We start from the raw sequence: 24,443 nt of genomic DNA, 5'->3' as shown, positions 1-24,443 counted from the left end.
ACAAATGATCCCTTTTCTATGTCTCTTTCTTTCATGAACTGAATTCAGATATTGAATATCTGATTCAATCAAGTCAAAATGTTTACTCCTAGACACCTTTATAAATAGATTAATTACTCTTCTTTCACCTAACCCTAAGTTGACCAAGGGTTGATTCTTCTCGGCTCCTCATAAGATCCGGTGGATGTGCTGTGTGTGAGATGGATGACTGTTATTTGGTGGGGATGATCACTGTGCTGAATCGGCAACAGATACTTAAGTGTGGGAAGATGTCTTGTTTTCATTTTGAGGGTTAGAAGGCAACTCTTTCTTAGGTCTGTTTTTGTACTCAGACTATAAAAAAAAAAAAATCAACATGAATGAAGGCGAAAATCCCTCTGGGTTCATTAAACAGTTGAGGACATTTTATTGATCATCTTCCGTGGATCACAAGAGAATATCAAACAAGTTGTACTGAGAAATAATCATTTCCAAGAGGCGAGCTGATAACATAAACCAAATTAGCCTCGGTAACCGCCTCCCAGTAACCATATAAATAACCATCCTTGAAACCATATAAGAAACAAGCCTCAAAATGAATTTGGTACTTTTCTTTCCCTCTCTGTGTGTTTTTGCTGTTTTGCTGGCACTCAGCATGACTATGGGTGTGTTAGCAATTACTGAGGCTGAAACAGGAACAGCACTGCCTTATCTCCCTGGTTTCCCAATGTCACTAAATGCATTTTATTTTGAGATTCCTGGTGGTGCTTGGCAAAGATAAACAAAATCTTCCATCAGGAAACCTGTGAGCTATTTCCACAGGAAGTTTCAAATCACTAAAGTAAATAGAAACTCTCTACATGATCTCAGTGGTGTTACTTGGGCTCACTCAGGTTCTAACTACCAGGATGAGACCTCATAAATGGAAAGTCTGTGGTCTTTTAAGAACTGAATTGTTTGCAACCAGTGCATAATATACCTCTGCTCTAGTATCTGTGTAAAAGTTGATGGCCATTTTACTCCTCGTTCTTGGAAAATGTCCCAAATATAAAAAGATGCTGAATTAGAGGGGCTATTTCTGACATCTTATTGTTATGTTAAAAATGACTATCAGCTGCTCCTTCATCTTCTGGCACATTCTTAGATTTTCGTTTTAAAAGGAGGAAAACCTCCACTGGTATCCTCTCTCTTCAACCATTGACAGCTTCTGTTGCACCCCTGTTCCCAGGTTTCAAATGAATACTTTGGCATTTCTTCAGACGTGACACTTTATAATAAAGCCAAAGCCCAGAAAAATCAGAAAAACAAGCAAAGTGAGATTTAGGAAAGAGTTGATATGATATCTAATTTTGGACTATTGTCCCCTTAAGGTTTAAAGGTTTCTTTATAGCTTTGTGTGCAAAAGATAATAATAATAATAGCATAACATAATGCTTTTCATCTTCAAAGCACTTTGTAAAATGTTGGCCCAAATTCTTTGCTCAAATACAGATACACTGCTCGTATTAGGCAATCAGAGGAGTGTGAGAGCAGGTCAGCTCAGGGCCAGTAACCAATGATTTTTTTTTTTTTTTAATTCTCTGGGGAAACAGTCCAAAATGACACTAGGGAACTCTCAGCCCAAAAGTTAAATGATGATTCTGGGTAGGACTCCTGAGGGGGAGGCCTCATGGGGTATTGCTAGAGGGACTTTAGAGAGTTGGAGATGAAGGTTAGCTGGGAATTGACATTAGAAAAAAATGACTTGTGATAACATAGTCACCTTCAGAACATGTTCACGATGTTTTAGAGAATAAATTCGAGTTTTTAAATTATTCTCTCCCCATCCCTCATCACACCCACTTTGTAAAGATTAGCCATCTACATTTTCAGAAGAAATCCTTGCTTCTTTATGTCTGAGCAGAACCATCACCATTAAAGGGGTCCTGAGCAAGTCAGTGGCTTCTTCTCTAGCCCAACTGTGCCAGCAAAGACCAGGGCAAGTAATCCGGGGGATCGGAGGGTAGTGAGTAAGCACTGCTTTCAACAGGAAAGTTTAGGACTAACGTGGTGTTGATTGGCACGTACCTAGGACTTCCTCATCTTAGTTGTTCGCAAGCTATTTTGGATGAGTTTGACCATAAATATATCTTTGGTTTTCAGTACAAATTGTTCTCATGGTACTTCATTATTTTGGCCGCATCAAATATTCATTTACCAGTAGGAGTACTGTATGTGGTAAAGGAATGGAAAGCAAAGTTAGCATCCCAAGTTGGAAAAAACATTCTACTTTAAGGAGCATTTTTGGGAAAATAAAGAGCAAGCACCATCCTAATAATGGGACAATGGTTTGCATCTCCCCCAGGCAAATAATTTGAATTTCACTTAAGAATGAACTACTATGAACTACTTTAATTTAACTACTTTAACTACTAAACTAATTTAACTAATTTAAACTACTTTAACTAATTTAACTACTTTAATTTCACTTAGAATGAACTACTACCTTTCATGTTTGATCAGTTACCCCCGAATTAAAAGATACAATAAATATTCATCCTTTGAAATGTTGATGCTGAAAGAATGTGTGTAGGAATAATTCTTAAGATCTTTGAATATCTTATTTTGTAGACGTGCCAAATGGGTTTCATGTTAACCTGGAAAAAATGCCCACAGAAGGAGAGGACCTGAAACTGTCTTGCACAGTTAACAAGTTCTTATACAGAGACATCACTTGGATTTTACTGCGAACAGTTAACAACAGAACAATGCACCACAGTATCAGCAAGCAAAAAATGGCCATCACTAAGGAGTTCTCCATCACTCTTAATCTTGTCATCAAGAATGTTTCCCTGGAAGATTCAGGCACCTATGCCTGCAGAGCCAGGAATGTATACACAGGGGAAGAAATCCTTCAGAAGAAAGAAGTTACAATTAGAGGTGAGCACTGCAACAAAAAGGCTGTTTTCTCTCGGATCTCCAAATTTAAAAGCACAAGGAATGATTGTACCACACACAGTAATGTAAAACATTAAAGGACTCATTAAAAAGTAACAGTTGTCTCCTATCACCTTGATTTATTGTCACTGTTGCTAACTTTCAGGCTCAGAGGAGATGCTCCTCCCAAAATGAGTTCGGAGATGATAGCAGTCATAATGAAACCCCCAGCCCCCAGCTCTGGGCTCCCCATTCGGGCCAAGGGAGCTGCTCTCTGGCCCCCCATGCGCATTTGGATTTGGAGGATCCCTGCCCTGCCTTCTCTGTTTCTGCTCTTGCTGTTTTCTCCTGCCTGACACACAAGAACTGGGGACTGATCCTTTCCTTCCACTTTGATGCCAACCTATTTTTATTGTTAAGTTTTGAAGCTGCACAAACTGAATAATTTAAACAAATACTGGTTTCTGCCAAAGATGGACATGAATAAGTTAATTTTCCAGCTCAGAATGAGTACAGTTGAATTTGAGACTCTGTCGGACTTCTGCCTGGTTTTTAATTTGTACTATTTCATCTGCTCTTGATTTGTAAATAGCACCTGGATAGCAAGTTATAATGCTTATTTATTTGAAAATGCTTTTTTTTTTTAACATTAAGCATATTAATCTTAAACTGGATGTTCTAATCTGGGTCCCAAGAGTGTAAGATGTTGGTGTAATTGGGAAATAGTAAAACTTAATAACAGTGTGAATTATGAGAGTCCACCCAAATCAAATCCACTTCCCTCCTCTCCCGCGATCTAGGCAGTTATGCACTTAGCACCATGTAGACTAGTCCAGCAAAAGATGTCCTCCTCCTCACTGCCTCTGACTGGACTGAACAGTTACTGACAACACTTGAATGAAAGTGGATCGCGCCTTAGTATTAGGCATTCTTGTCCCCTGGTTACTCTTTTAAAGAACTTTACCATGTTAAAATGCTGGCATTCAAAGGTGTACCACAATCAATCAATCAAGGAAATAAAGAATTTTGTAACCAAAGGTTTAATGCATTTTTCTAAATGGAAATTTAAAATTTGTACATTAAAAAAGTCTTCTTTCCCATATGCAAATTTAACAGGATTTTTATGGGGATTAATAAATGGCAAAACTTACACAAGCAGAATTTGAAGTCATTTTAAAATGCATGCCATTTTTAAATCAGGAGAGACTGTCATCTCTTGTTCTAAGTCTGCGTTTGAGGGAAAAGTGACTTTTTCACTAATTTAATATGCATTGTTCTGTTGTTTTAATTTATGATTGATCATTATATGTGACTTACATGAACCATAGTGGGGAGAAAAACTATAATGACCAAAATAGCCATGGCTGAGAAACACAGTGGCTGGGCAGTTCAAGAGGAGGTGACATATGACAACTTTTCAAGCTTGGGAACTCACCAGACTGTTTCCTCCTTTAGGTAACAGACTCTGTCCCACGCTAAACTTGTCTTTCACGTGGGAATTGCTTTTGTCAAGTGTGAAAGAGTAAACAATAGCATTTCCCCAGAATGCCAGTTTTATGGAGCCCCTAATACTTGGAAAACAATTAGTAACCTGGAAGTTGTCAGCCCAAAGGAAAGAATAATCAATTGTATTTTGAAATTTTACCTATGGCTCCTTGACCTGGGCTCTTTGTTCATTATAAGTTAGTGTGTTCACTCAGGAAACAATGCCTTAGTACCACAGAATGTGGGGGCCTCAGTTTTGGCTAGCTTAAAAAAGCAAATACGATGCTTTAGACATCACTTAACCAAAAAAAAAAAAAAGTGAATTGGACATGCTGAACCTACTATTTCCTTTCCCTAATCGAAATTTTTGTGAAGGGAGGATGTTAGTATTTACAGAAGATGATTTAAGTACTTCTAAGAGATAACGTTAAGAATTCCATAGAACAAGTAATTGCTCAGTGTGTAATTAATCCTTCTCCAGTTCTACTTAAAAAAGAAACTATTAGCTAGGTTTTGTTTGTTGTTACTCCTTGAGGTATGAAGTGAGGTGAGAATAACCAAGAAAAAGTAAAAAGAGCCTAGAAAACAGAGATGGAACGGGGATGTGAGGCTGGTTCCTCAGTCCCCATTCCAAATGAAAAATAGAAACTATGTATTTATGGTATCTGGCAGATCCTTGGGGCCATAACCCTGAAAAGTAAAAGAACCTGGTAAGAAGCTATCTTTGGCTACTGATAAACGGCAGAAATACTCTGTTAATTCTGATTTTCTCAGTTTGAAGGGATTAGCTACACTTTGTTAAATTTGTTAAATTTTGGAAAGCTGTTGTCTGTTTCCACCAAGTAACCCACATCAAGGTTTTAAAATACAGGTTCAATGTACCTTTCTTATTTAAAATACCAAAATAGATTATTATGATGTATAAAGTAAGAATTGATAAAATGTGATTCCTGGGTTAATGGCTCATTTAGAAACTAGCTAAAAATGAGACTCTCCTTTTAACACAGGAGAATATTTTCCAGAAATGAGTACAAAGAAAAATTTATAATACTGTATGTTTCACAATGTTTATGTGAACCTTGCATTTAATTCAGAGCCCTGCATTTATTCTGCAGCCTTTTGGCCGCTTCTATTGTCTGAAGTTTGTATAGTACAAATAGGGCCCTTGGGAGTACTTCATGATATTAATGTTAAAATAAAATGTTCTCTTCTATATAAGCATTGTTTCCCAAAACACATGTCAGAGAAGTCCAAATCCTGTCTATGTTGATGATGTTATAGTTTGTGGCTATGGAAATAATTTAGGTGGGTGGGCCCTAGATTCAGACTTCCTTTTCATAAGATCTATAGACAACGATAGATTATTTTATCATATTTAATGCATGGGAAATAGAAATGTGCTAGAGGAAACTATTACAAGTATAACTCAATGAACTGGATTTTAAATGAGCTATTTCAAAGTTGGCTTGCCATTGTAAAAGATAACAAATAGTAATATGATCATATTCTTTATTATCTTGTCATGTTTCACTGATACGTTGGAAGTCTTTAACTATGTAACAATGTCAAAATTGTAATGAGCAAGCATGTACAAGTTATCATACATTTACATTTTTATACATGATTGCATTTTCAATTGGGAAAAGCTGATTGACAGATTGCACAGAATGCAAAAACAAATACTGCAGTGGTTCTGCTTAGCGGGCCAAGATAAGGTAGGAAAGACATGGTTGGAAGAGGCAAAAGGCTCATTACTATCATTTCACACTATGTCTAAAGTTTTTATAAATCAGAGCACTTCCTTTGATGCTTTTTTGCCTTCAGATTTCATTTTTTATAAAAGGAGAAGACTAATGATAAGTTATGAAAATCAAAATTTATTAAGGAATCTGTTTCTCCTAACAGATAGTAACCCTACCATGTTATACTACTTCAACATGTTATAAAATTTATATGATAATATATTTTCTAACCTGGGGTTTCTAAATTGCTTTAACGAATGCTAACCCTGAGAGTTTCCCTGCAGGAATCAAAAGAGAAAGGTTTTGGGACTCGGCAGAATCCTGCAGGGACATGGACTCAAAGCCATTGTGATGTGTCATCTTCTGTAGCACTGCAATCCCTCCAAAGCTGCCCTCACAGTTTTAGAACACTAAGATGAGGAAATCAGAAATGGTCAGAGAAAGCTCAGACTGTATAATTGAAACCAGTGACGCAGAATGTATAAGTTATGCCAAAACTCTTTTGATTCCAGTTCCAGGATTTGCAAAAAGAAGGGAAAGGGAGGCTGGGAAGGACATTAGGAGTTGTTTTTATTCTTTTGTATTGATCTACCAACCCAGTACTCACCTAACTAGAATGTGTACACATCAGCAGGACTGACTACTTCATTAACAGAGACACTGTACTCATTGGAGGCCTTGGGGGTACTGCTGTTCCTATGTGGGATTTTAATGTTGTAATGTATTGCATCTTAATGTATGAAATTCATTTTGTTGTACTATATTGGTTGGCATTTTATTAAAGTAAATTGTATTGTATCATATTTGTATGTTTTAAGAGAAAATAATATAAAATACAATATTTGTGCTATTATATAGTGCAAAAACTTCAAATCTGTGCCTCTGCCTCTTGAATCCATCCTTTGGTCGCTTGCATTTGGGAAGGGAAGGGAGGAAGGACATAATCAATAAAGCTTTCCAAGTTCAAGAAATTCTCCTGTTTGGTCTGCCGCCTTACAACTTAGGTCACTGACAGCTGGATGACATAAACACACCCTCACAAACACATCATCAATGAAAATACAAGATTATGTATTTCACTACAATGCCATATAGTAATGTAAAAATTCATTACAAGCCTATATACAAAATCGTGGTTTTAATTTATAGCCCCTAAACTATTATGCAAAATCCTAAGGTCTTAGAAAAGCTTCTCTCAAAAAATAAAGGAAACTCATTGGCCAGGCAAAAAACCTTTGTATTGAAATCTAAAAATATAGAATCTAGCCAGGCACGGTGGCTCACGCCTGTAATCCCAGCACTCTGGGAGGCCCAGACAGATGGATCGTTTGAGCTCTCAAGTTCAAGACCAGCCTGAGCAAGAATGAGAGCCTGTCTTTAAAAAATAGGTGGGTGTTGTGGTGGGCACCTGTTGTACCAACTACTGGGAGGTTGAGGCAAGTGAATTGCTTGAGCCCAAGAGTTTAAGGTTGCTGTGAGCTATGACATCATGGCACTCTACCCAGGGCGAAACTCTGTCTCAAACAAACAAATTATACAGAATCTAGTCCTTGATTTCACTGTGTTCTGACAAATTTCAATCTTATGATAGCATCTCATTAAAGAGGAAGTAGAAAATTGAAAGTTAGGGAACAGAATGCCAATGAAATCTTAGTTGGATTTTGCTATTTCTCGATATATTTATAACATTGATATGCATGTACAATAAAAAATAAAATAGGCAAGTAATCACAACTCTCTTTCTTTCTTCACTAGATCAGGAAGCACCATACCTCCTGAGCAACCTCAGTGATCACACAGTGGCTATCAGCAGCTCCACCACTCTGGACTGTCATGCTAACGGTGTCCCAGAGCCTCAGATAACTTGGTTTAAAAACAACCGCAAAATACAACAAGAACCTGGTAAGAGATTTTTTTCCTTGCGTTTACACTTTCTCGTCCTCCATCATGCCCCTTTTCCCCACTACCAGGCCTTCCTATCACGTGCTTCCAATAAATGTCGACCCACTTGCTGCGACAATGCAAACATTGGGCTCTTGTTGGTGCTTATATCAACTTCAAGTGAGGAATATTTGTGCCAGTTCTTATGCAGGCCATATTCCTAACCCTATAGAGAGATCCTTGCAGAATTTTTAATCCCACCTGGAAGGATTCACATAGTGCACTCAGAAAGGAACGAGAAGAGGCTCTTCAAAAATGGTTCAGTTCAGGGTGACCACTGGGAAAGTGAAGACTTAAGTGTCTCAGCTTGAGGTGTAGCAGAGCTTTGAGCACTCGGTGGGTATGAAGTTCAGAGAAGTAGCTTTATAATCATTTTAATACACCTACAGCAATTTTAATGATTTGATAAAAAGAAACTATTTTAGATGCTATTGTGTTATACTAGTTAAAAAAAAAAAAAAAGAATCTGAACTAGTGGATATAGGTTTATTTTCTTTCAACAATAAATACAGTCGCCCGTTGGTACCCATGAGAGATTGGTTCAAGGACCTGCAGATTCCAAACTCCAGGGATGTGCAAGTTTCTAATATAAAATGGTGTAGTATTTGCATATAACCTATGAGTCCTCTGTAGAGTTTAAATCATCTCTGGATTACTTAGAATACCTGATAATACGTTGCCTGTACATCACTTCATTCACGTGAATTCAATGTAGTGTTTGGTGCATGGTAAATTTTTTGCTTTATGGAATTCTGTAGACTTTTTTTTCCCAAATAGTATTGATCTGTGGTTAACTGAGTCCACAAATATAGAACCCACAGATAGAGAGGGCTGACTGTATTCTTAGAAATAATTAGACTTACACCAAAAAGTATAAACCCCGTCTAATTCCTAGCTCATAATTCTGTGGTCACATAAGATTAAGTTTAACTTATTTATAATTTTGATTGATAATTACATTTGCATTTAAAATAAAATTGCCATTTACTTATACTGTTCCAACAACCTAAACCAAATAAGTAGCAATATGGCATGGTCCTTAAAAGTGAGTCCTCTACTCAAAATGAAATTTGAGTTTGATGCACACAATGAGGCTGCAGTATAAAAACTCCAAATTTTATGACAGGTACAAATGCCTTAGAAAGGCCTTACACTCAGTAGGTCCAAAACCAATCATATTTCATCATTTTCCTCTGTAAAGTAGCATTTCCTCTATATTGACTTCATATACTCAATCATGCAAACTAGCAGGCGTAGACCTCTTCTTCAGCCTCCTCACCTAATCAATACCCAGACTGGGCAGATTATTCCTACAAAACACCAAATATTCCTCAAATCCATCCCTTTCTCAGCTTCCCCATTATTCTCTTGGTTCAGGCTCTCATCTACCCTTTGAATGTCTTCAGTAGTCTCCTAACTTGTCTCCCCACCTCTCTTTTCTCTCTTTGCATCCATTTTCCACACAGCAGTATAAAATTCAGCTGTGAACACATTGCTCCCCTGCTTCAAGTCCTTCACCGGTTTCCCATCCCAGTTCAGTAAAGTCCAAACCTCTGACAGAGGCAGTCTTAGTGTCTGGGCCCTGACTACTCCTACCGCTGGCTGTATGCTAGCTTCCCCTGCCTTGAACTATACACTGTAGCAGTGTCAGACTGCTGTAGATCCTGCACACATTATGTTGATTCAATCCTCTATACCTTTTGGTTCTTGTGCGGCCTCTGCCTGACTACCTTCCCTTACTTTGCTAATGCCTACCCATCCCGTCAGACCCAGGTTGTGAGTGTCCTCTGCAGAAGGCCTTCCACAGCTCTCACAAATAAGAAGTAGCTCCTCCGTGGGTCTTTTTAAATGACTTTTTAAAGAGTCATTTAAAAAGTTTAAAACTCTTTTCATCTCTTTCTACTTCTCTCTTGATGAGTTTTTAAAAAATAGGCATCAGTTCATGTGTGTCTGTTCCCTCTGCCTATTTCTGCTGCTCTCTGACTATATGCTTTTGAATTGTCAGTTGATACGCCTCTCCCCTCCAGAGGGCAGACAGTACATCTCATTCGTTCTATTTGTAGCTACTTTACATTCTCAGAACCTAGCACAGAGCTTGGCAATCAATAAATGTTCCATGAATGAATGAATAAGTGGTTTTCAGGACATCTTATTCTAGCCTTGGCAAGTTCGTTTAGTAGTACAAATGTTTGAATGTGGGGTGGGAGATAGGGCCTTTACAAGAATTTTTAAAGCTGAAGGAACCTTTGGAACATCTTTAGTCCACTATGTAGAACGGAAAGCTTAGGCCCAAAGAGGTAAAGTGATTTGTCCAGGATGACAAAATACCAAGAAGGGAGCTTCATGGAAAACTAATCCCCCGAGACGTTATACCAGAATCAAAGGATTTATGAATACATGAATAAATTAATAGTTTGTGAAAGAGTGCATGCACTATCCTCCCACTTAGAGAGTCAGAGTTCACATTAGCATGTAAAAGAGACGAAGAAGGAACATGGTAAACAGTGGTCTTAAGTTCTGTATTCCCCAAGCTTACTTGATCACAAAACACATTTTATGAAAAATTAACATAAGGTGTTGAGTGATTCTTCGAAAGAAGTAAATGTGACACAAGTTTTGTTTCCAAAATTTGGAATGTTTAAGGAATCAGAGTTAAAAACAGTTTTGAAAGTTCATTGTTATTATGAGACCAGAGGATAGACAAGGCAAGATAATGTGCCAAGGCAGCTCCACAAACAGAAAAAGATGATGATGTATGAGGGAGATCAGGGTTTAAGTCCCAGCACTGCCCTCATGAGTCTTGAAAGAATTTGGGCAACTCAGTTGTCCTTACACTCTAAGCCCCTGTCTCATGAGGGATATGGTGAGGTTTAGATGAGTTAACATTAACTTAGTCATGGCTTGGTAAATACTCCCTTCTGACCCACCTCATTTATACAGAAGCTGTCCAATGAGTTATCAGAATTTATGGGGAGGTGTCAGAGTTAATAAGTCAGCTCAAATATCAAACGACACTAGGACAAAATAATAAAGATATCTCCACCATCACCCTCCAGCGTCCTTTGATCTTCAGAGGCCCAAAGAAGACTATCTAAAGCAGGTCATATAAATTCTTATACAAAATCATTTATAAATGTCATTTATGCTACATCGGATTTGTGAAGCTTAATTATGCTGTCATCAATTATATCTCTTTCTCTCTTCCCTTTATTCACTCTGTAAAACTCTACTTGGAAAGGGATTTCTTAATTTTCTGGAGACAATCTGTATATAGTTTCTATACATGTAGTTTCTATGAAATTTCATATGTAATACTCCCATTTGAGGCAGCAAAGGCCATAGTTAATGCAATAAGTTCCATGACTATGGCCCTTATGTCTGTATACAGAGATATCTTCAAAAATGCCCCCCTTTTGTGGTTATTATTATTATTTTTTTACAATCCTATGACTAAAGGTAACCAAAGTGATCATCTTTGATTCGCTGGTTGTTCCACAGCTGAGAGGGAAGACTACTAAGATCATGGTCTAAGAAGAATGAAAACCAGCTCATTATACATTCACCTTTAGCAAGCTAGACTGAGTTTTAAAACACTGAAATTAAAATGTATGTCTTTTAGAGATGCATCTCTCATATGAAGCGTGGCAGCTCAAAAAGGTTATATATTAAACAAATAGAGAGAGAGAGAATTTTAGTGGGCTCGGATCATTGATAGGCTCCAGTCCATTTTCATTGTTATTTGTTAAATGATAACTTCCCATTCCAAAGAAAATATAAGAAAGGAAACAGGGCACACATGAGAGCTCACACTCCAGACAAGGGGCTATAAAATGCCTAGTTAGGGTAGTTGGAGCTTTTTTCTCCCTTCTCATTTCCTTTCAGGAAAAAACTTTCAGTGAGGCATAGCCATTCATGAAAATAAAAGCAATTTCAAGAAAGTGTTATGAAAGCTGAGCAATAAATTAATGGGACAAAGGGCATGGAGCAGGATCGAAGGGCATCAGAAGCATGCAGGCCCGGGAAGCCTATGTGCAAGGACTGGAGAGGAGGACTCCGCCAGGGCAGCTGCAACAGAAAAGCAGGGGCCCTCCCTGGCTGCTCTCTGCTGCTGGACTCTGAACTCCCCCAGCCTGCCACTGAACTCCCCCAGCCTGCCACTGAACTCCCCAGCCTGCCACTGAACTCCCTCAGCCTGCCACTGAACTCCCCAGCCTGCCACTGAACTCCCTCAGCCTGCCACTGAACTCCCCAGCCTGCCTCTGAACTCCCTCAGCCTGCCACTGAACTCCCCCAGCCTGCCACTGAACTCCCCAAGCCTGCCACTGAACTCCCCCAGCCGGCCACTGAACTCCCCAGCCTGCCTCTGAACTCCCCAGCCTGCCACTGAACTCCCTCAGCCTGCCACTGAACTCCCCCAGCCGGCCACTGAACTCCCCCAGCCGGCCACTGAACTCCCCAGCCGGCCACTGAACTCCCTCAGCCTGCCTCTGAACTCCCCAGCCTGCCACTGAACTCCCTCAGCCTGCCACTGAACTCCCTCAGCCTGCCTCTGAACTCCCTCAGCCTGCCTCTGAACTCCCCAGCCTGACACTGAACTCCCTCAGCCTGACACTGAACTCCCCAGCCTGACACTGAACTCCCCCAGCCTGCCTCTGAACTCCCCAGCCTGACACTGAACTCCCTCAGCCTGACACTGAACTCCCCAGCCTGACACTGAACTCCCCAGCCTGACACTGAACTCCCCCAGCCTGACACTGAACTCCCCAGCCTGACACTGAACTCCCCAGCCTGACACTGAACTCCCCAGCCTGCCTCTGAACTCCCCAGCCTGACACTGAACTCCCTCAGCCTGACACTGAACTCCCCCAGCCTGACACTGAACTCCCCAGCCTGACACTGAACTCCCCCAGCCTGACACTGAACTCCCCAGCCTGCCTCTGAACTCCCCAGCCTGCCACTGAACTCCCTCAGCCTGCCTCTGAACTCCCCAGCCTGCCTCTGAACTCCCCAGCCTGCCTCTGAACTCCCCAGCCTGACACTGAACTCCCTAGCCTGACACTGAACTCCCCCAACCTGCCACTGAACTCCCCAACCTGCCTCTGAACTCCCTCAGCCTGCCACTGAACTCCCCCAGCCTGCCACTGAACTCCCCAGCCTGCCTCTGAACTCCCCAGCCTGCCTCTGAACTCCCCAGCCTGCCTCTGAACTCCCTCAGCCTGCCTCTGAACTCCCTCAGCCTGCCACTGAACTCCCCAGCCTGCCACTGAACTCCCCAGCCTGCCACTGAACTCCCCAACCTGCCTCTGAACTCCCCCAACCTGCCACTGAACTCCCCAACCTGCCTCTGAACTCCCTCAGCCTGCCACTGAACTCCCCAGCCTGCCTCTGAACTCCCCAGCCTGCCTCTGAACTCCCTCAGCCTGCCACTGAACTCCCCAGCCTGCCACTGAACTCCCCAGCCTGCCTCTGAACTCCCCAGCCTGCCTCTGAACTCCCTCAGCCTGCCACTGAACTCCCCAGCCTGCCACTGAACTCCCCAGCCTGCCTCTGAACTCCCTCAGCCTGCCTCTGAACTCCCTCAGCCTGCCACTGAACTCCCCAGCCTGCCACTGAACTCCCCCAGCCTGCCACTGAACTCCCCCAGCCTGCCACTGAACTCCCTCAGCCTGCCTCTGAACTCCCTCAGCCTGCCTCTGAACTCCCTCAGCCTGCCACTGAACTCCCTCAGCCTGCCACTGAACTCCCTCAGCCTGCCACTGAACTCCCCAGCCTGCCTCTGAACTCCCTCAGCCTGCCTCTGAACTCCCTCAGCCTGCCACTGAACTCCCCAGCCTGCCACTAAACTCCCCAGCCTGCCTCTGAACTCCCTCAGCCTGCCACTGAACTCCCCAGCCTGCCACTAAACTCCCCAGCCTGCCTCTGAACTCCCTCAGCCTGCCACTGAACTCCCCAGCCTGCCACTAAACTCCCCAGCCTGCCTCTGAACTCCCTCAGCCTGCCTCTGAACTCCCTCAGCCTGCCACTGAACTCCCCAGCCTGCCTCTGAACTCCCCAGCCTGCCTCTGAACTCCCTCAGCCTGCCACTGAACTCCCCAGCCTGCCACTGAACTCCCCCAGCCTGCCTCTGAACTCCCCAGCCTGACACTGAACTCCCCAGCCTGCCACTGAACTCCCCCAGCCTGACACTGAACTCCCCAGCCTGCCACTGAACTCCCTAGCCTACCACTGAACTCCCCAGCCTGCTACTAAACACCCCAACCTGCCACTGAACTCCCTAGCCTGCCACTGAACTCATGCAAAGCTCTGGGGCATCCGGGGCTTCACATTTATGGGCCCCCCAACTCATTATCACTTACTTCCCGGCCACTCCCTGGTACCCCACTCCTCCTCTTTCTTTTCTCCTCTTCTCCTCACAGTCCTCTGGGCCAGAGGCTGCTTAGATTCCTGCCAGAATAATTCTTCTTCCTCTCACTAAGTTCTTCTCATCTCACTGTAAGTTTTTTTTGTTGTTGTTGTTTATTTGTGTGTGTTTGAGACAGAGCCTCACTCTTGCCCTTGGTAGAGTCCTGTGAAGTCATAGCTCACAGCAACTTCAAACCTTTGGGCTGAAGTGATTCTCTTGCCTCAGCCTCCCAAGTAGCTGGGACTACAGGCGCCTACCATGATGCCGGGCTGTTTTTAGAGGCAGGGTCTCACTGTGGCTCAGGCTGGTCTGGAACTCCTGAGCTCAGGCAATACTCTCGCCTTGACCTCCCAGAGTGCTGGGATTACAGGTGTGAGCCCGGCGCCTGGATTCTCACTGTTGACCTGGTGAGGGATCTTCTGTTACATTCCAGCACCGTCATTCTTCGGCTCTATTTACAATTCATGTCATTGACCACATCATTTCATTGTTCTCTGCTTTTGTGTGTTTATTTGGACAACCTTTAAAGCCAAATATATCTTAATATGTCACCTTTATTACAAAGAATATTTATTGAGTATTCACTAGGTATCAAGTACCGTGTTAAGTATTTTACAAATATCTCATTTAATATTTTCCCAGCTATTTTATGAGCTTAGGTTCTATTATTAGAGGATTTCACTGATCTGTTTTCCTTAACAAGCACTTCTGGAAGCACCTTACTAATGTTAATGAATTTGCTTCTCATAGCACTTCTGTGAGTTCTGCTGCATTATGATGCCTGTTTTACAGACTAATGAATGAGGAAGCTGAGACATAGAAAGGAGAAATAACTAGACCTCAGTCATAGAGTTAGTGGGTAGCTGATAAAGGTTCCAACCAGAAGAGTTTGACTCTGACGCCTCCACGCTGAACACTGAGTTTGTGGGACTAAACATTAGTTCAGCTCACAAGGGAACACATGGGCACTAGATTTAAATGACCTAACAGGCCACTTTTTTAAAACAATGAACATCTTCTCATTCCTAATCCTTAAAGATGAAGTTTCTTAAAGAATTAGTTTACTTAAAAATATTAAGAATATAAATCATTCGCGAAAACTAGAAATAAAGTTAAAAATGATTCTGAACTGCAATCTAGTTACTTTTATGTTTTAAAAGGCCCAGAATTTGTGCCATATCAGCCGAACACTTTTTTATTCACTTACTCAACAAGTATTTATAAGGTCCTACTTCGTGTCTGGTGCTGTGCCAGGCTGCGCAAACACAGCAGTGAACAAGAAAATTAAAATTTGAATAACCCCAAATCTAAAATAATTTATCTATGTATTTAACTGAAATGCAACTTCATCAAGCAATACCTGGATGAATCCTGCCTCACTCAGTACCGTCATGTCAATTGGTCTAAAAATGGAATAAAGTAAAAAAATGGGCAAGTAGACAATTGTATGGCTCAATCACAGTGTTAAAAAATCTTTAATACACTAGATACCAAAAAAAATCACTGTGCTTTAATTTTCCAACTTTAATACTGAGCACAGGGTAGGTCCTCAGTTGTTCAGGGAACAGAGATAAAGGAGATAAAAGAAATGAAGAAGAAACAAGAAAATCAGCAGAGCCTCCAAATTAGAACTGAGTAAAGTAGCAACCAGGAACTACTAGGAGGGACTGACAGGTGCGAAGCGTTGAAAGATGAGGGTAATTTGGGCGGCGCCGGCGGCTCAGTCGGTAAGGCGCCGGCCCCATATACCGAGGGTGGCGGGTTCAAACCCAGCCCCGGCCAAACTGCAACCAAAAAATAGCTGGGCGTTGTGGCGGGTGCCTGTAGTCCCAGCTACTCGGGAGGCTGAGTCAAGACAATCTCTTAAGCCCAGGAGTTGGAGGTTGCTGTGAGCTGTGTGGGGCCACGGCACTCTACCGAGGCCATAAAGTGAGACTCTGTCTCTACAAAAAAAAAAAAAAAAAAAAGATGAGAGTAATTTAAGACATGCACTTTGGAGAGACAGGTGAAAAGGGAGTGTACAAGCTAATACCAGTGTAATACAAGGGACTAGAGATGAGAGAGAGACACATGGTGTGAAGGGACCCAGACCAAGACAGCACCTCCCAAGAGTCCATAGTTGGAGATAAATTCTACTGGAGGGTGGCTGCTTTGAGTATAGTCTGGCTCCTCGGGCTATATAGATGCAGAACTCCTATTGTTTCAGTTGAGCTAAAAGTTTTTAAGTTTTGCAGCCAGATTTGGACAATGGGATGAAGTCACCTTGCTGAATCTGTGACTCTGAGTGTCTTTGCTACTAGGGCTTCTGTAAGGCCACTTTCCCTAAGCACTGGCAGCTCCTCCAAAATGATCAAAAAGTCACCTTTCTCCTTCACGCTCTTCCTAGATTCTCCACTGAAGCTGCAAAATATTTCGAGCTGTGCCCTTGGGAGGCTGTGGGCAGCCCACTTCATAGTGGTCCTGTAAAGAAATAAGGTTTGTGGGTGGCGCCTGTGGCTCAAAGGAGTAGGGCGCCAGTCCCACATGCCAGAGGTGGTGGGTTCAAACTCAGCCCCAGCCAAAAACTGCCAAAAAAAGAAAGAAAGAAGGTTTGCAAAGTAGATATGGCAGAAGGCCCATTTAGCTTAGGTTTGCGTAGAGATACAATCACAAATCCTCTCCACAAAGGATTGTGCAGAGAAGGCAGACTTTCTGAAAGAGTCATCGAAACATTGGGAAAAAGTAACAAACTCTCCCTATCTGAAAATATTTTTAAAAAGAGAAGGCAATCTTGACCTTAGATGTTTTAAATGAAGCCTGCCTAAACCAAGAAACCATCATCAAACTATTAATGAAATTAAGTTTCTACAGCAAGAAACATTTTTAGAATGTTTTAAGGGTAAAACAGTAGTATGGGAACACTAGTGTTCAGAAAGAATAAATTCTGCCTTAAGCTACTGAGGCTGGAGCAGGAGAGAATCACTCTAACCTCGTAGTTAATATGCCTTCTTAAATGAGACCTTCTTTTTCTTTTTTTATTGTTGGGGATTCATTGAGGGTACAATAAGCCAGGTTACACTGATTGCAATTGTTGGGTAAAGTCCCTCTTAGGGTTAAGTATCTAATGACCTGAAAGGGACAACTTTCCTGTCACCACCCTATCACTATTTCGCCACAGATATCTGCATCTGTAGGTACTATAATCAGATCAAGGTGACCTCTTATCCTACCCGGGGGAACAGAATCATCGCTGAAATGTGAAGTGTTTTGAACAGATCGAGGAGAAATCTTAAGGAAAGTAGAAGAGAGAAATGAAAGAGGACGTTAATGCCCAGAGGTGATAAACTGCCCATCTGTCACCTTCGGGCTATCGGAATCAGAGGTTTTGCCTGATTTCTTAGTAATGAAATGCAAAACTTTAGTAGTAAATGTCTTTTCTTTTCGGATGAAATCTACCCTCACGGTACACAATGAATGAAGATCTGTCATTGCAGAAGAGAAATGTGTAGCTGGGTACACTCAGAGCAGTGCTTGTGAAGGTGAGCCAGCTGCTCCACTTAACACCGCCACCAAGGCCAGAGTCCACCTGCTGACTGATCAGCTGAGCAGCTGTTCTCACCAGTCCTTTCTCGTCAGTATGTGTCATGAAGGTCAAGGGTTTCTGTATCCAGACCAAGAACAACCAATATATACAAGTAGCTCTTCTCCCCTGCCAGGAGAACATGTCCAAACACATCATCAGAATTTATTGACACCTCTAACTCTAATACAACATACAAACATACAAATATCAGGGACACCCAGAACATACTGCGGAATTAAGGCTCGGGCCTTCTCCAAGGATAAACTTCCCTTCAGAAGGTGAGGAGAAAGAAGTGGAATTAGATCAGGAGCGGCGTCAGGTAACAGTGTGCGACCTCTCCAACCTGTTGGCATTGTCCAAGTTCAGAGCTACTATCCTGTCATTGGCCAACAGAGAGACCCTGACTTTAACCACAGCCCTAACATGATGCAAAGATGGAAAATGTCACTTTATGCACTTTTTTGCAATTCTGAATTTATTTCATGTTTGGCTAGTTTAGTGAGATGGAAAAGTACAGCTGTTGAACCCTGTAATTCATATCCAGAATAGTAAAGTAAATCCAAGAAAAGTCCCATTCTGAATTAAAAATCAATTGAAGCTGTTTATAGAGAATCAATCTTAGCCCCCAAATATATCTCCTTACTGGCAAGTTCCAGCTGACATAGGTCTTGCACTACACACACATACAGGCACAGCAGCTGCCACAGCCTAAGGCTTTGCTTGGTAACAATTTCTTAGAAGCATTTTGCAGCATGACATGCTCATCCCCGTCCAGCCCAGACAACGGCTGCGTGGCAAGACAGACGTGAGGACCACACGTTAGGCAACACTGACATCTGTCCATGTAACCAGCAGGACCCTGCTAGTTGCTTAAGCTTGATTGTGTGTATGTGTGTGTGTTTTAAGTCCTCTTGAATTTTTATTTATTTTTATTATTTTTTGAAAACAGTCTCACTCTGTCGCCCTGGGTACAGTATCACAGCAGCATAGCTCACAGCAGCCTCCAAATTTTGAACTCAAGTAATCCTCTTGCCTCAGCCTCCTGAGTAGCTGGGACTACAGGCGCCTGACACCACGCTCACCTGGCTAATTTTTCTACTTTTTGTAGAGATGAGGTCTCGCTCTTGTTTAGGTTGGTCTCCAACTCCTGAACTCAAGCAATCCACATGCCTCGACCTCCCCAGAATGCTAGTATTAGAGGCGTGGGCCACTGCGCCTGGCCAGTCCTCTTGGATTTTTAAATGAAAATTCAGAAAGTAATTAATAGCATAGAATTTGTGAAGTCGGCCTCCCCTTAGGCAAAGCCTCTACTTTTTTTTTAACCATGGCAAAATACAGGTAATTTTATCATTTTAAAGTGTACATTTCATGGGCACTAAGCGCATTCACAATGTTGCACAATCATCACCACTATCTAGTTACAGAACTTTTCCATAACCCCAAACGGAAATCATTAAAGCTTCTCCTTTTTAACTATGAATTAACCTCCTCTTTTGATTTTTTCTGTGACCTCTTGCAACAGACAGAACTATACATTGAACGTGGCCAAGATCAGGAGCTTATTTTATCTGAAGGGCAGTCAATGCTTGAGGGACCAGTGGCTGAAAAAACGTACTGGGGAATGAAGAAAAACAAGGAGAAGAGAAAGAATTTGGGGGATAGAATGTGGGGGTGATAGACTCTCCCAGGGATCTCTCAGGGTCCATACCCTGTGCAAAAAACACTAACTCCAGAACTAAGAGCCAGTGTCTGGGTGCTCATGGGGGGGTCTCAATCCCCAGTCTACAAATTCCTCCTCACACTGAAGACTGGATAACCAAAGAAGGAAAACTCGAACCCTACTTTCAATATCCTTTATTCAATCAAGATTGAACATTAGTTTAAGTAGCCATCTCATTCAACTGGGTCATAATTAAGCTGGTCATTACTAGAAAACCAAGTGGAATGCAGAAAACACATTCTCTATCATGTACACACACCCACCTACCTCACAGGGGGTTCGTTTTCTGAATGGAACCGGTTTTGTTTAGCCTTATATTGCTTAAATCTATAATTGTGAATTGCCATAAAGTATAAATCTACTTTTCTTGACTCAAAAACATTTGTTAATTCTATGCATAGTCATTATTACAAAATTAAAAAATTTTTTTTTCTAAGTGCATAGTATTTATGAAAGAGGATTTAATACATCTATGAAACTTTATAGTAATTCAAATTATTTTATGTTTTCAATTATCCATAGCATCTGTACATGAATGCGATGTTCACTCAAGTTCTTTTTTGGACTACGATTATGATTTTTTTTAATTTTAATTTTTTTTTACATATACATGTGTTTATTAGGTTTCCACTTTTGCCTTCCCACAATTAAAAAGGCTTAAAATTTAATAACAATGTTTAAGATAAAGACTAGAAACGAAAACCTCATAAAGAACGAATGACAATAAATACATTCAGAAAAGAAATCAGATGATTGTTGCATCGAAATATTAAGCAATAATAATAATAATAATGCAAAAGAAAGTAACATTCACATTGTCAGATAAGAATATGTCGGGTGGTGCCTGTGGCTCAAAAGCGTAGGGCGCCAGTCCCATATGCTGAAGGTGGCGGGTTCAAACCCACCCCCGGCCAAGAACTGCAAAAAAAAAAAAAAAGTATGTCTATTATAGAATGTTTTGACTCTGAGGTTCAGTATGGAGTCATCAGTTAACTTATTATTATTATTTTTTTCCAAAGTCTCAAAAAAAGGACAACTAATATTTATAAATAAAAGTAAAAGATAATTTCAAAAAACAGATCATGCCAAACCTTATAGACAATAGAAAAAGAAGAAATACTTCAAAATCATTCTAATCAATCTGGGTACACCTGATATTAAAATTGGAGAAAATATATTATTATAAAGGGGAAATTACAAACATATTTCACTTATAAATGAGGATGCAATATCCTAACAACATATTAACAAGTTGAATTAAAAATTAATGTTTAAGTAATGTACTTTGGCCAAAATTAAATCCAATTTAGGTGAGAATTAGTCACTATTTTCTTTTGTTTGTTTTTTTCCCTTGGCCACACCCGCTCCCTCCTTCTCTGTCTGGTCTCCCCTTCCTCCATGCCCCACCTCATCATTAAGTATCTGGATCTGGGCGGTGCCTGTGGCTCAAAGAGGTAGGGCGCCGGCCCCATATGCCGGAAGTGGTGGGTTCAAACCCAGCCCCAGCCAAAAACTGCAAAAATAAAAAAAATAAATAAATAAAATGTGGCTACATTAAAAAAAAAAAAAGTATCTGGATCTATATTGTTTTTAAACTTTCATTCAGTGGCTCTTTGCTGATGGTAAAGAGGACTACACTTTTGTTCTTAAAACAATTATTGAATACACTTTAGTTAAACAAGTAATACATGTATTCATTTTTACCATAAAAGATTCATAATGTACAGAAATGAAGTAAACTATTAAAATTTCCCTTATGGAGAAACAGCACATGTTAACTGTTTGATATGTACCTGCCAACTATTTTTCCATGTTTTACCCATACCTGTGCATATATACAAATGTGGGGCTTTTTAAATATGTAAATAAGGTCCAATCATTCATTCATTTGATAGATATTCACTAAGACCCAACTCTATATCCCCAGGCACATACTGGGAACAAGACAGGGACCTTGAAATTCACATTCTAAAATACGGACAATATATTTAACAAACAACACTACAGCAGCCCCCACCCCCTCATCCATGGGGGATATGTTCTAAGACTCCCAGTGAATGCCTGAAATTTCAGATAACGCCAAACCCAATTACTCTTCATTGGAACACATTTCTATTCATGTCTTCCAGCCACAAACATAATAATGTCTTTTCCATCTTAACTAAGCACTTACCACAGGTAACTTTTACAGTTTGAGGTGTAACCACAAAACTAGCACAAATTTCTTTTTCCTTCTTCACCATTTCACAGATAGAGGACCATAGATCTTACCAACCTCAGCATATAATTTTTTTCTTTGCTTATTACATTAAGAACTTCCACCTTTTCATGTTACGGAAGCACTATTGCCTTCCCTGCGGCATGTCCTAATTGCTGGCATCATTCCTCTTGTGCTGCAGGCCCATTACTAAGCCAAATAAGGGTCCTGGAACACCGGCACTGTGATGCCACCACAATCAATCTGAGCCAAGGCAGCTCCTAAGTGACTAATGGGTGGGTAGCGTCTATAGCATGGATCCGCTGGGCAAAGAAAGAGAGGATTCACTTTCTGGAAAGGACAGTGGGATGGTGCAAGATTTCATCACAATACTCAGAATGGGATGCAATTTAAAACATAAATTGTTTTGTTCTGGAATTTTCCACTTAAGATTTTTGTACTGCAGTAAACTGAAACCATGGCTAAGGGGGAACTACTGTATAAGTATAAAGTATACAATCTGATAATATTAGCTGCTATGATGAAGATAAAATAAGATAATGGATTATAGTGAGTGACTGGTAGGTAGTAGGGTTGTCTGAGAAACCCAGCATTTCTGAGATAAAATCTGAGTTAAGATCTTTTATGTATTGTTTTATGACTTACTTTTATTATTTCTGGATCGTATCTTGGAGGTCTTTCCATGTCAATGCACATTGCTCTACCTCACTCTCTTTAGCAGCCATACACTATAATATTATATATATATAATTCCCATAATTGATTTAATTATTCCTCTAGTTGTAAAGAAACACTTTCTTGACTTTAACCTCTTATATAGTGCAATAGTATTTCCCTGTCTTATAATGGTTATTAGAACTGCTACTTCGTATACAGAAAGGCCACTGCAGGTGAATGTTTATATCCTGTGGTCTGAATGGATCCAATTTTATAGACAGGTAATAATAGCAAATCTGAACATACCACAAGAAATCACTGGGGCAGGAGTGTGCACATGTGTGCATGTATATATGTGTTTTTACGATTTATAAACATACCTAATTGATAGCTAAGGGATTTTGTTTGTTTGTTTGTTCGAGAGAGGATATCATACTATTGCCCAGACTGGAGTGCAGTGGTGTGATCATAGCTCACTACAACCTCTAACTCCAGGGCTCAACCAATCCTCCTATCTTGACCTCCCAAGTAGCTAGAACTACAAGTGCTTGACACCATGCTCAGCTAATATTTTTCTTTTTTGTAAAACCAGGGTCTCACTATGTTGCCTAGGCTGATCTCAAAATCCTAGCCTCAAGCAATCTTCCCACCTTAGTCTTCCAACGTGCTGGAATTACAAGCATGAGCTACCACACTTGGCCAACAGCTAAGTTTTTTGTTGTTGTTGTTTGTTTGTTTTGAGACAGTCTCACTATGTCACTCTTGGTAGAGTGCTATGGCATCACAGCTCACAGCAACCTCAAACTCTTGGGCTTAAACCATTCTCTTGCCTCAGCCTCCCAAGTGGCTGGGACTACAGGTGCCTGCCACAGGGCCCAGCTATAATAACTAAGGTTTTATAATCAATAACCACAGAATCAGCACCACTTGATGTATTTTAAGTACCTGAATTATCCTGAAATACCCTATTAGAACAAGAGTAAAGTTCACAGTGAAAGGACACAAACATGCTTTCATTTTTGACTGTTTAGAAATGTGTATGTTTTGGACACAGTTTCAAGAAGTTCATTTCAACGAAAACCTCTTCAAGTCAATCATTTTACAATTTCATGAAAGCTTTTGGAAGCTATATTGTTATCATCACTCATTTTTATAAGTTTAATTAGTGAAGCAATAAACATTATCCCAAATGGAAGGACCTTGGTTCATGTCACTTCTCTAATTCAGAGGTTTACAGGGAGAGGAATGTTATATAGCTTTTATCATCACTGTCTTCAAACTTACTCTTTTCTCTTTCCTCTTCTTCCTCCATCGTTTTCACAGCTAAAGAGCAAATAGTTTTATCAGGGATCACACTGCCCATGAAATCTCCTTTAGACCATATGTTTTGCAACATTTTCATAATTCTCCTCCAACTAACATGTTATTGTAAAGCTGCTTCTCACTGTGTCTCAAATTATCCCACACTTCACCAATTGTGTTTCTTACATTCACGAAGGCTTTGCCATGAGTCATGTAGTGACTTCTTTGGAACCATTGGGACTGTTCATCATGATCATTCTAGAGAAATGAAGAAGTTACACATAAAAGGTACAAAGTCAATTCATGAACGTACAATGTGAGTGATATAAAACTCCATCAGGTACACATCAGCACTTCTGATGGCTGATCAGGGAGGTTTCATAGAAAAGATGTCCTCTGTTGTACCCCATAAATGCATTAATGTATACATGATCTATGTGCTTATGATTTAATAAAAAAAAAAAAAGAAAGAAAAGATGTCCTCTGAATGGGACTCTGATGAATAGACAGTATTGATG

The 24,443-nt window shown here is 40.7% G+C and overlaps 1 protein-coding gene across 1 annotated transcript in view; it reads left to right on the top strand.

Annotated features, from left to right (window-relative positions):
- The window catches only part of FLT1 (fms related receptor tyrosine kinase 1), a 187,719-nt gene that overhangs the window by 96,147 nt on the left and 67,129 nt on the right, over window positions 1–24,443 (top strand). The window contains exons 13-14 of the mRNA XM_053563427.1: window positions 2,590–2,898; window positions 7,878–8,024. Of these exons, the coding sequence (XP_053419402.1) occupies window positions 2,590–2,898; window positions 7,878–8,024 (456 nt within the window). The remainder of the gene's footprint in view (window positions 1–2,589; window positions 2,899–7,877; window positions 8,025–24,443) is intronic.

The sequence above is a fragment of the Nycticebus coucang genome, chromosome 15 (assembly GCF_027406575.1).
Source record: "Nycticebus coucang isolate mNycCou1 chromosome 15, mNycCou1.pri, whole genome shotgun sequence".
Taxonomy (NCBI): domain Eukaryota; kingdom Metazoa; phylum Chordata; class Mammalia; order Primates; family Lorisidae; genus Nycticebus; species Nycticebus coucang.
This window is presented reverse-complemented; position numbering and strand designations above follow the sequence as displayed.